The 13,113-nt window shown below is 41.2% G+C and overlaps 1 protein-coding gene across 1 annotated transcript in view; it reads left to right on the forward strand.

The window, feature by feature from the left end:
- Positions 1-13,113, forward strand: part of LOC107285134 (tetratricopeptide repeat protein 39A) — a 56,219-nt gene that overhangs the window by 30,133 nt on the left and 12,973 nt on the right. The window contains exons 8-12 of the mRNA XM_015813286.1: positions 1,704-1,769; positions 2,623-2,731; positions 3,527-3,594; positions 4,533-4,592; positions 5,615-5,776. Of these exons, the coding sequence (XP_015668772.1) occupies positions 1,704-1,769; positions 2,623-2,731; positions 3,527-3,594; positions 4,533-4,592; positions 5,615-5,776 (465 nt within the window). The remainder of the gene's footprint in view (positions 1-1,703; positions 1,770-2,622; positions 2,732-3,526; positions 3,595-4,532; positions 4,593-5,614; positions 5,777-13,113) is intronic.

The raw sequence follows: 13,113 nt of genomic DNA on the forward strand, positions 1-13,113 counted from the left end.
GACTGGATTTGGCATTTTGTCTACCTATCGAGTCCTTACCAAGGACCTGGGATAGGCAGATGTGGATGTTTGATGGTATTACAGATATCGTCGCAGGATGAAAGCAGTTCCTAGTAAGGCCGCCTTTTGCAATTGACTAATGGCGAATTTGTCAATGCCAATGGTGTTCAAGTGGTGCTCAAGTTGTTTTGGGATTGCATTTAAGGCGCCTATTACTATTGGTACTACCCTTGCTTGTTTTTGCCACAGTCTTTCTATTTCTATTTCTATTTCTATTTCTATTTCTATTTCTATTTCTATTTCTATTTCTATTTCTATTTCTATTTCTATTTCTATTTCTATTTCTATTTCTATTTCTATTTCTATTTCTATTATTATTATTATTATTATTATTCAGTGAAGGAGAGGTATATATGGTTAGAAATGTTCATTTTATAACTCTACTACAATAAAATGGTGTTTATTTCCAAGTAAATGTATTTGGTAGCAAAAGCAAGCTCTATTATATTTCTGAGGCCAATATGATGCTATGAATAAATGAATTTAAAATATGGAATTGCTCACATTCCATAACTTTTCTTCCTTACCAGAATATGGAATTTTTAGTTTGCCTTTTTTGCTCTAATACATCAGGAATATAAGAGCTGTAAAAAATGAAACATTGTGGATGGTCAGTAGAAGAAAAGTAAAATGTTACCCGCGTAATCTACAGTTGAAGGAGTGCCATTAAGCCAAGGATCTAACTTTATCTACAGCATCTCTACTCTGACTATTGTATACATCCCTAGTTTGCATGTGCAAAACACACTGTGCATAAACCATTGCATGCATCAAACAGCTGTTTTCAAGTAGTCTGTGTCCGAAACAAACATGCATTTTGATTTGAAGCATAGCAAAACTTCTGGAATGCAATGATTGTTCTGGGTTCAGAATAAATTAAAATGCCTCTAATCCCAATTTTACTTCTAACACATTCTTCTTATGTTTATTTGGGATCAGCTAGTGCATTTCCAGATGCAATCTTTTTCATTTATAGAATGATTTGAGCAGTGGTGGGATTCAAATATGTGAACAACCGTTTCTCTGTGTGGATGCCACTTCCGGAAGTCCATTCTGGGCCTGGGCAACAAAAAATTAGCTACCGGTTCTGCCAAAGTGGTGAGAACGGGCTGAATCCCACCACTGGATTTGGGTCCAGTGCTCAGAATGTGATCAGCAGTTCAGACCTTCCCATAATTCAGACTGTTACTAGGGAAGTAATTGGAGAGACATATGTTGAAATGTCACTCTGTTAGAAGAAAAAGTATTATGAGAAGGGTAAAGATAAGCTAGAAAGTTTCCTTATGATTCTACTTTTCTTTAGACAGAGCTTTTTTTTGTAGAATCAAATGTTGCTGTGGAGAAGCATTTATTTGTATAGGCTCTGAGTAATACGGCACAAAAGTCTGAAGTAATACAGCATGGGTGCTTACTATTGAGAAGCAAGCCGGAATCCCCTCCTGGGAAAAGACGATGCCAGTGGAAGAAAACTGTGGGGAAGAGGATGTGGAGGGCTTTGTAGTAGACAATGTCAACAAATGGTTCAGAGTTGATCCTATTGAAAAAAGCTCTTCCACTTTAAAGGAAATAGAAGATTTGGGAAGAGGATATAGTCCTTACATAGTCCTGCCTCTGTTATCTTTTATGTTGTGTGTCTTCCACAGACTCTCTCTCTCTTTCCACCCCGGATTTTGAGACTTCTGGAATTTGCTGGGTTTTCAGGGGACAAGGTACAAGTGCCAGTTTGAAGGCTATGGATGCATTATTTGGGCTTGCAGAATGTATATGGTGATGTATAACTGTTTTGTGAGAGGACACTGGTACACTTAGATCAGTAGTTAAATCCTTCAAAAACTGACTTCTCTGGGTTTCCCTGGTGTGGTGTCTTCCCAATACATTAGTTCACAGGTGTCAAACTCACCACGTCACGTGACGTGTCGCGACGTATCATGACTTTTTTTTGCATTACCAGAGTTGGGGTGGGTGCGGCCTCTGCATGATGCAACCAGCCCATGGGCCGGCAGTTTGACACCCCTGCATTAGATGATAATTTCCAGTATTCCTACCATCATGATCAAGAGAACACAGCAATAGATTAAAAACAGTTAACCTAACTGGGCTGAAACAATTCAAATGATTGCAATATTTTTAGAGATAGTAATGAAGCAATAGTTATGGTAATATGTAACACTTAGCTTGGATGTTTTAAATTCATGGTTCATTGAACCACTAGTAAGATGTAATTTGTAACATAATTAAATTGGATGAATATGAATGCCATGCTAATCCAAAACAAAGCCAGACTACTTTATAACTTAGTATTATGTATGAACTCAGAGATGCATTTCACTCTTCTGGCAGTGGGGTGAGGGCACTAATTGCCGGGTTCCTCCATATGGTCAATTTGAAATCCCATAAAGGTCACTAAAACCAGTGCGCCTATCCAGAATATTTTTCTGTATCTGGGGAATTTTTTTTTCTCACCTTTGCTGAATTTATCTGCAAATGGGTACAATATTTCTTCTCTATATTTCTTTCCCTGGATTCTCTGTTTTCTGAATATTATTTCTAATTTCCATTCAGGATTATGGTTTGCAAAAACTACATCAAGGAGCCACCACACCCAACCTGCGGGCTCTACTTTGTACAATGTTGCTTCTCTGCTACTACACTTTCCTTACCTTCATTTTAGGTAGGTGAGTCCCTCCACCGGAGAGAAGCATTGATCAAGGAACTGGGTCTCTTTCTCCCAACAGATGCTGCTTTGGGTGGGGGGGGTGGCTTTCTTATTTTGATTAAGGTCAATTAATGGGGATATATACACCTTTTTCTGCAATTAACTAAAATAAGTTCTAATGGAAGGCATCAGCATAGTCATGGTTGAACTAAAAAGAAGAAGAAAGCTGGCCTAACCTAATATGTATAAGACTGCTTGGCACTCCTTCAGTCATAGTGAGATGGATTTCTGCAAGAAAGCAAGTGGGCTTTTGTTCTTACATATACAGTAGTATAACTATATTGCCCTGTCCAGTATGATTCACATTAAGACTTACTGAGATAATTGGAATTCAGAAACTCATGAAATGAGTTTTTATAAATGTTTATTAATCAGTTCAGAAAAGGGGGCTACCTTCCTCAAGTTTAATGACAAGAGGGCTTCAGTGCAAATAGTGACAAACTGTGTTGTTTCTCTGGCTGATTGTTTAAGAGGTTGAGAGAAAACTAGGAAATGGGACTGAAACATTTCAATTTTAGGGACTTGTAGATCAGAAATATAGCAGAAATCTTCAGGATTGGCTACCTAACCCAACTGGGAACCCAAGCAACCCAAGAAAGCAATATTTTCAGGGATAACCATAAAGTATGGTTTACTTATTTTACATAACAATATCTTCAGTCTCTAATAGGATATTTTAAGGTCTCTCTGGGAGACATGAACTTATTCTTATTCATGCTATGCACCTTTATCTCTCTGTGTTGTCCCCAGGGATTGGTGAAGATGATTTCTCAGAGGCTGAGGCCCTACTGAAGCCATACCTCTCCCGCTATCCGCAGGTAAAATGGTATCGGAATGATTGGCATGTCCTTGAGGTCACTCACTTTGTGTCTGTGTTTGTGTCTAACTGAAGGATCAGTTAGATTTTTCTTTCCCTACTTGGAAGCTGTAAGGAAATGCTTGGGCTGCAACAGAGCTAGATGTGGGGGAAGGCATGATGTGTTTACGTTTTGCATCTAGGAGGCCGAAGGGGTGGGCTGCACTACAGTGGAGAGGTGTTTGGGACTCTTAACCTGAGCCTTGAGCTGAAAGGGAAACTTAGATTTAGATTCATATTTATTTTCTTTTGCGAAAGATAATCAAATAACATTTCTCTCTTTTGGTGCTTCACTTTGTTTCCAGGTTTTTAAATTTTTCTTATGGTAAAGGGCCTCAAAAGCTGACAGTATCTTAGATTTCTTTAGATTTCTGAAAGGCCGTGAATGTTTCAGTTTTCTTCACTCTTGGTTTTGTTTTTGAAAATGATGTCATTTTTTAATGTAAGAGAGCTTTTTGAAGATCCAACAGCCACTTTACATTTAGAGCTTCATTATCTCTTATCTTCTGTCTAGCAGCGCTTAAAAGGCGTTCCTTTAGAATAAAGCAAAATCTGTTAATTTGATATAGCAGGTAGTTTGGTTAAACACCGATTGATGCAGTAAAAACTCAGCTTCAGAAAGTTCTGAGGGGGGGGGGAGCTGATAAAAGTGGGACTAATCTATCCAAAGTAGTATAGAAATTTCTGAGGTTATCTTTCTCCACTATGAGGTATACACCCCATGAGGACTCTGGGACTCCAGCTAGTTTTTTTGCTATCATCTTTGATATGGTTTCTTACCCCAGTAAAGATGGCTTTGGATGGATAATGTGGGAGGGATAGAGTGGATCAACATAGGTTCTGTCATATTGCTTACAGCTGTTTCCCCATACCTGAGTATCCTTTTCTTTAATTTTGCAGAGTGCCATTTTCTTGTTCTTTGCTGGGAGGATAGAGGAAATCAAAGGGAACATCAATGAGGTGAGGTGCTTTAGTATGATCAGAACAGGAATCTAGCCAGTATGTCTTCCACCATCATGGAGAGTATGTGTCAGGCATGCCCCAGCTAAGTCCCTAGGAAGGAAAGACCCTCGACTGCATTTGGTTGAAGTGATACATTTACTAAGGATTACTGGTTGCAGCTAAAGCAGGCTAGAACTAAGGCTTCCTGTGCAAAAAGTTACAGACTTTCCGCTTTTCCCCAGCCCTCCCCCTTTGGCCAGTTTGGCTTCATCCAATGGCATGCCACTTAGGTGTTTGGGAACCCCTCAGATGTTTGGTGCCACTGGTGCAATTCACATTCCTGTTCCAGGCTCTATGGCCTTGAAGAATGGAACAGGCTGGTTCTCACACCTCTGGATTCCATCAATCCACCCCACCCCACCCCTTTGACTCATCTCTACCCTGTGCATGCCAATTGCCTATTTCCTCTTCCCTCCATCTACCTAACAATTCATGGCAGATGCAAGCAAAGCACTAAGCTGAAGATGGCAGATCTGACAATATACCTGAATCATCCTACTAATTATTTTTAGGTCTGATATATTAGTGTTTTAAGCTTCTGCCTTCCATGATGACCATCGTGGTCTTAGCACCTCCTATACCCAGACCCACTACTTGCTGAGATGGAAGATGAAGAAGGTAGTGACACAGGAAGTTCAGAATAAAGCCTTTAATTTTGTGTCCTACATATCTCAATTACTGTTCATCAAAGAGATATTTTCATCTGATTATTTCAACTCTAAATTAAGAGTAATGGCACATAGACAATCACTGGGTATTGTTGTATTTCTGAATTATCATAATATCCCAATTTTCAAATCTATTTTAACAAATGTCTAGCCCTCATTGCTTTGTGATTGCTTATTTTTAAAAAGAAAGCTATGATTTTTGAATTCAAGAAGAAACTTACCTCCAGTATTGTATGAACCCTGTCTCCTCCTGGCCAGTAAAAATGCTAAACCTTTTACAACTTTCCTTTTGACTTTTCCCTCCCTGGACAGGCCATCAAGAAATTTGAAGAAGGCTGCTCAGCACAACAAGCTTGGAAGCAGTTTCATCATATGTGCTACTGGGAACTGATGTGGTGCTTTGCCTACAAAGGAATGTGGAAGATGGCGTACTTCTATGCAGATCTGCTGAGCAAGGAGAACCGCTGGTCTAAGGTTAGAAAGGTGTACAGCAATTAAAGAGCAGCCCAGGTGTATTTGAGCAAAATATTCAAACAGTATACCAAATTGTGGAAACTGATAACCTCTTCCTTAAAAAAAAAAAAGGCAAAGTACATTAAGGCCATTGAAACCTTGGGAATTTGTTGGCCCTTTCCTGTTGATTCCACCTTTAGTGACTCAGCACCAATTCTTCCAGTTTTGAAGCCTGGCATTTGAGGAAGAATATGGAGCTGGATTATCAAAGTCAAGTGTGTGTTCACACTTTCAGAAGTGATGTACCATAACCTTAGTGCTGAGGACTCATACTACCTGGACTACTGTAACGCTCTTTACATGGGGCTCCCCATGGGGAGCATCCGGAGGCTCCAGCTGGTCCAGAATGCGGCCGCGCGGGCGGTGCTGGGGGCGACACGTCGCTCCCATGTAACACCGCTGCTGCGCGAGCTGCACTGGCTGCCAGTGGCCTTCCGGGTACGCTTTAAGGTGCTAGTCACCACCTTTAAAGCNTTTTCAACAAGCGGGCCTGACCTAGGGTGAGTTTTAAATAGGGACAATTTTTAACGATTTTAAAGAGCCACAGCTACCAATATTTGGGTTTTAATTGGTTTTTAGTAGGGGAAATTTTTTGTATGATGTTTTAATACGCTGTGAGCCGCCCTGAGTCCCATGGGGAGAAGGGCGGCATATAAATCCTGTTAAATAAATTAGAGCTAGCATCAATTATTCATGAATGGAGCTATGGGATCATAGTGGATGGCTCAATACAACTGTTATAAAAAGAGAGAATGCACAAATTCTATGCTGATTCGTTGGAAGGGAATTAAATATAAAAATGTCAATATAATTATGGTATTATGACAGATGGTGAGATTATACTATGAACATTATGTATGGTTCTGGTTATTATACCTTAAAGAGAATATTGTAAAGAATTTTTTTTAAAAAGAGCAACCAAAATATTTAGAGGATTAGAGGGGAGTATTTAGGATTTTTTACTTTGAAGTGGAAGTGGGTAAAAATAAGCATGAAGAGAATATTAAATTGCCTTGAGATAGAAAATATGGCTGATTTTCCACTATCTTACAATATCATAAGTTTGGATTACTCATTGAAGTGAAAAGAGATTCAGGGTTGAAAAATGTAGTATTTAGTTATACAACATATTGTTAAACTATGCCATTTGCTCCCATGAGATGTGGTAATGACCATTAATTTAAATAGTTTTAAAATAGGACTGAACAATTCATAGAAGACTGTTGTCATGGTTCCGATAGATGAGACCATTTAAAAGAACTTCAAAGCAAGCATTTCTTCCTTAAAGAACATTTTTATTTGGCTACAATATAACGGCACATACAAGGGTGAACCCAAGACTAAATTCCCCTCCCCTTGGTTACAAAGTTGCAAGTTTCATTTTCCACCCCAAATTGCTATCATAAATCACATTCACCAATTGTTTGAAAATGTGGGCACTTCTCCCAGCTGCTCCAGCCCGCCAAAATGTTATCAGCAATGATCTTGGTTCCCATATATGTGAAATGTTTTGGCTAACTGAAAACTACACCCCCCCTTCTTCTAACTAAATATGTGGCAACAAAGACAAAATGAAAATGGCTTCAGTTCGGTTTGTCACAGCATTGACATTTGGCTCCCCTTAAAAGAGAAATCCTGCAAATCAAACAAGGATAAGAATCCCCTCTCGGTTTACTTGGGTGTTTATCATAGAATTTGTGTATCAGTCTGTCAGCTTTCACATCAGTACTTTTCACCCAGGTGGCTTTTGACTACGGATATTCCTTCCACTGCACTAAATATTGCAATTTTCCCTTGTATAATCTAGCATCAAGAATATGCTTTACTTCGTAATGAGTCTCTCCAGCCACCACAAGCAGGCCAGGTGCTTTCTTGGGAGGGGGTCTCAGAGTCAACTCTCTAAAAGGCTTTAACAAACTATAGTGAAACACTGGGTGGATCTTTCCTAAAAGATGAGGGAGTTTTAATTCTACAGTAACCGGGTTTAAAATCTGCACTATGGGAAATGGTCCCAGGTATTTCAGTCCCAATTTTTTGGTAGATAACTTAAGTCTGAGATACTTTGTAGAAATATAAACTCCCCCCCCCACGTGGAACGACCTCTGAGGCGCTCTTTTCTTATCAGCTTGCTTTTTGTAAACCTCTGAGGCTTTTGTCAAAGCTTTCTTTGTATTGTTCCAAACACCCCTCCAAGCAGACACCCACTGATCTAATGTTTGAGAAGTAGGGGGTTCCTGGGGGTATTCAGGCATCAGAATAACATCCCTTCTAGTGGCTATCTTAAATGGCATAAGTCTGGTGCTGCTGTGTACAGTAGTGTTATAAGCCACTTCAGCGAAAGGGAGGAGATCAGTTCAATTTGTCTGCTGGTAATCCACATAGCATCTAAGATATTGCTCCACCATTGCGTTCGCTTTTTCAGCCACTCCATTCGTAGAGGGATGAAAAGCCGATGACAGTCCTCGTGTAGAACCAACCAGTTTGAGGAAATCTCTCCAGAATCTGGCTGTAAATTGAACTCCCCTGTCAGAAATTATCCATTTTGGTGCACCGTGTAACCGGTAAATATGTTTGAGAAACAATTTGGCTAGTTTCTGGGCAGAGGGGAGGCCTGAGCATGCTATGAAGTGAGCTTGCTTTGAAAAAAGATTAATCACAGTCCATATTACCATATTTCCTCTACTCTCCGGTAATTCAACAATAAAATCCATAGCGATCTCTTCCCATGGTTGAGAATGATCTGCAACAGGCTGTTTTGAGTTTGAGTTTGAGTTTTTATTGTATTTATATCCCGCCCTTCTCCTGGGCTGTAATAGCCCAGGAGGCTTTCCTGGGATCCTCTTCATGGTAGCACAGCCTGCACAACTTTTTACATAGTTCTCCACATCTTTCTTTAAGCCTGGCCACCAAAATTGCCTCCGAATTAAGTGTAATGTTTTTAAATAACCAAAGTGACCAGCTTGCTTAATATCGTGGCTGCACTGGAGCACTTGGAGCCTGAGCAGTTCAGGCAAATATAATTTCCGCCGTTTCCAAGCCAATCCATCCCTATGGGTCAAGATGGTTTGATTCTCCTTGAACCATTGATTATTTTTTAGTTCTTGTTTTAATTTCTCTATTAATAGGTCACTTGGATTAGGTCACCTCACATGTTGTTGTTTTCCAGGGTTTATCTGAGAAATAACTTGTGATGGTAGTATAATAGGGTTTATAATTTCTTTGCATTGGCTTTTATATTGAGGTAACCTAGAGAGGGCGTTAGCCAATTTCCCCCCCCCCCCGGTATATATTTCAGGGTAAAGTTAAAATGGTTAAAATATTGCACCCAGTGAACTTGTTTGAGAGAGAGTTTGTGGGGAGTTTTCAGTGCTTCCAAGTTCTTGTGATCAGTCCAAACCTCAAAAGGCATCTTGTTCCCCTCTAGAAAATGACGCCAAGTCAATAAAGCCCATTGGATTGCAAAAGCTTCTTTCTCCCAGATACCCCATCTCCGTTCTGTGTCAGTGAGTTTTTTCGAAGTGTAAGCGCAGGATTGTAATTCTCCTTTCGGGTTTTTTTTGTAATAGGACTGCCACCTCAGCCACATCACTGGCATCAGCTTGAATGATAAACTGCTCTTCAGGATGAGGGTGTTTGAGAACAGTCTTTTTAAGTTCTCAAAAGCAGTCTGGCACTCTAACGACCAGCGTAGGGGTTCGCCTGGTTATGGTTTACCCCCATTTTTGCCAGTTTTTAACAGTTCAGTGATGGGCAAAGCAATCTCAGCAAATGAGGGGATAAATTGGCGGTAGAAATTAGTGAATCCTAGAAAGCTCTGAAGTTGTTTTCGAGTTCGTGGGGGCTGCCATTCAATTACAGCTTTCACTTTAGCTGGGTCCATTTCTATTCCTTCGCTGGAGATTCTGTAACCCAGATAATCCAAATGCCTGATGGAATTCGCATTTTGAGGGTTTTGCATATAGAGTTTTGCGTTCAGCAGTTTTTTGAGCACTTCTTGTACTAAAATCGTGTGTTCTGCCATAGTCTCTGTATAAATTAAGATGTCATCAAGATAAACTAAAACTCCTTTATACAAATGATCATGCAGCACCTGGTTGATCAGTTGCATGAATACAGCAGGAGCTCCTTGTAGTCCAAAAGGCATGACTTTAAACTGATAATTTCCCAGGTGGCTGTAAAAGGCAGTTTTCCATTCATCCCCTTTTCTTATTCTCATGTGATAATATGTCTCTCTTAGTTCTAATTTGGTAAATACTCGCCCTTTCACCAGGTGGCTAACATGTCCTTCATTAAAGAAAGAGGGTACATATTTTCTACACTGACCATGTTCAGACCTTTAAAATCAATCCAGACTCTAAGGCATCCATCTTTTTTCTCCTTAAACAATACCGGGTGGCCACTTGGGATTTTGCGGGTTCAATGAAGCCCCTCGCCAAATTTTTATCTATATGCTCTCGCAGTTCATTTACCTCAAGAGGGGTCATTGGATACATTTTCAGTTTTGGCAATTTTGCTTCGGGCAGGATCTCAATCAGTGGTTCTATGGTGGGTAGGACGTCACATTCCGTCTCACTGAACACTTCAGCCAAATCTCAGAGGCACTCCTGGTAGAAGGTTTGCTGCATTCTTAGAGTTTCGGATGGCTGTGTTGAGATTCCACTGGTGACACCAGAGGGGTTGGGGGGGTGACGGTCCTATGAATAATCTCAGGGTTCTCATCCCCTTCTCCCACCATATTAGAGGTTTCCACATGTCTAGCCAAGCTAATCCCAAAATCACTATCTCAGTCATTTTTGGGGCCACCATGAATCGAATAAACTCCCAATGCTCCCCCACCTCTAGTCATACAGACTCCATTAGGTGGGTGGCTAAAACTCCGCCCATTAAGGATCCATCTGCTGTTCGAATCTCATGGGGGATGAAAGTTTTTTCGCTCTGATGCCTAATTTGAAGACAGTAGGGAGATTGATCAGGCATCGTAAGCACCCAGAGGCTACTAATACATGTAAGTCCATTTGGGTGCCTGCCTTAGGGACTATGATCTTAGCGGAGAGGAAAAAAGGTGGAACAGGTTGACTCACCATTGGGTCGTTTTCTCCCTCGTCATTGCTGTCATACAGAGCAGGTGAAGTGGCAGCTTCAGTCGGGGCCTCGGCCGTCTCTTTAGGGGAGGTGACTTGAGTGGCTTGCTCCTGGTTAATCCAGCTTGATTTTTCTCTGGTAGGCTGCAAGCTTCCTTTTTGTTTCTCTGGCATAGTTGAAACGTTTTTTTGCTGAGGGAAAAGAACTGGACAAACAGCAGCTTGGTGGCCTGACTGGCCACATTGAAAGCACTTGATTGATGGTCCAGTTGATGTCCTTGGAGTCCCAATCATTCCAGTTGGTGGGGTTCGTCAGGGAAGTTGACGTCTTGTTGGGTCAGGTCTCGGCCCAGGTCCAGGAATTGGTGGCTTTTTGTAGCAGTTCAGCTTGATGTCTAAATTCACAGCTAAGCGATACCACTCTTGGAGTTGGTCAGGAATCCCCCTGTAAACTCATGCCTGGAATAGGTCTGGGTCCAGACTGTTCTTGACGTGATGAACCAGCGATCATTCAGGCCACTGCACAATTCTCCCAGCCACTCTCCGGAATTCACGAATGTATTCCTTCGCTGGCCGACCTGACTGTTTCACTTTATGAATGTCCTTCTCAGCTTGCAGTGCTATGGAACCATCTTTGAATCTGGTTCTTAACCCTTGAATGAATAGATTGTAGTCCCATAGCTCAGGTGCTTGTTCGTTGTACAAGCTGTTCAACCATTCCTCTGCCTCACCCTCTAGATTTGCCTCTATCACGTCGACCATAGTGGCATGGTCTGGATAGATGTTGGCATTCCTGTTCATGTGGGAGCATATTTGATTCAAAAAGAAAGTTAACTTCTTGGGGTCACCTTCGAATGTAGGCTTGAAAGGAGAGGCTGCTATGGGTCGTTGCTGATCTAAGAGAGCCTGTAGCAATCCATACTGTTGAAATTGATCACATGGGAGTCCCGTTGCTTGATCAGCTCTTGGCAGGGGTCCTGGACTGGTGTGGTGCCGGTGACATCTGGGGCTGAGTCGCCAGAGGTGCCGTTCGGGACTAAGTCTGCAACAACGGTCTGGGCTGGCCTGGTACTGATATCAATCTGGACAAGCCCAACGTGGATATCTGTCAGGGCTATCTGGACATTGGCAGCGATCGGTGCTTGCTCTATGTCGATAGCGTTCAGGGCTGGTCTGGCATGGGTACCAGTCAAGACTCGCATAGCGTTGGTACTGATTGGGGCTGATATACCACTGTCGATGGTCAGGACTAGCATAGTGTTGATGGCAATCAGGGCTAGCCAGCCGTCGATGATGGTCAGGGCTATCATGCCGCTGATGGCGGTCTGGGCTTCGCTTCCACACTGGACTTGAAGTTAACGCTGGTGGCTTTGGTTGTGGAGAGGCAGCTCAGGCCCCAGCTATGGAACTGGGACTTCGCCTGGATTGGGGATGGTCTAAGGGGCGTCTGTCATCCCGTTCACACACATATATGTCCCTAATAACTATAAAAATATGAATCCCAGGCATATCTATACAATGATATAAAATCCTCGAACTCTGGGAAGGATATAAACCAGCTGTTTATTGTTATAAAATAAAACAATAAAAACAACTATTTACAATACTAAAAACAACCTTAGCTTTCGCTGGTCCACTGCCAGCGTCATCAGAGTGAGTGTTGGATATAAAGAGGCCCTAGAGTAAGATTATTAGATGGTGTAGTATAAGATTAAATATTGTTGGAATATAGCCAAAACAATAGATAAAATTTGTAAAGGGGCCCTATAGTAAGAGAAATAAGATATATAAGTAGTATAATATTTTTAGAATATATGAAATGTTAAAACATTGAGATGGTGTATTTAAATGAAAAGTTTGGATATTTAAAGGTAATGAATTTTGAGAAAAGTATGACTGATAAGAGTGGTCTGAATACTGAGGGGAAACTAAGCTTTAATAAAAAGTTTGAAAACAGGACATATAATGACTTAATAAGATGACTTTTATAAATATAATGGAAACAAGCTGATTAGAAAATGTAGCGCTACCTCTTTAGAGGCCGCCAATGCCCAGGCCCTCCCAGCCACAACCCCCCTTGTCCAGCCTTGCGGTAATGTTCTTTGGAGATCGGTGAGATGTCTTACAACCGGAACTCATGCAGCATTGATGGGTGGCAGGCTCTTCTTGTTGAAGCAGGACTTTCAGGCACGAACTTAACCGGTCACAATGGTTGAT

Source organism: Protobothrops mucrosquamatus, unplaced genomic scaffold (assembly GCF_001527695.2).
Source record: "Protobothrops mucrosquamatus isolate PMUCROS unplaced genomic scaffold, P.Mucros_1.0 scaffold150, whole genome shotgun sequence".
NCBI classification, from domain to species: Eukaryota; Metazoa; Chordata; class Lepidosauria; order Squamata; family Viperidae; genus Protobothrops; species Protobothrops mucrosquamatus.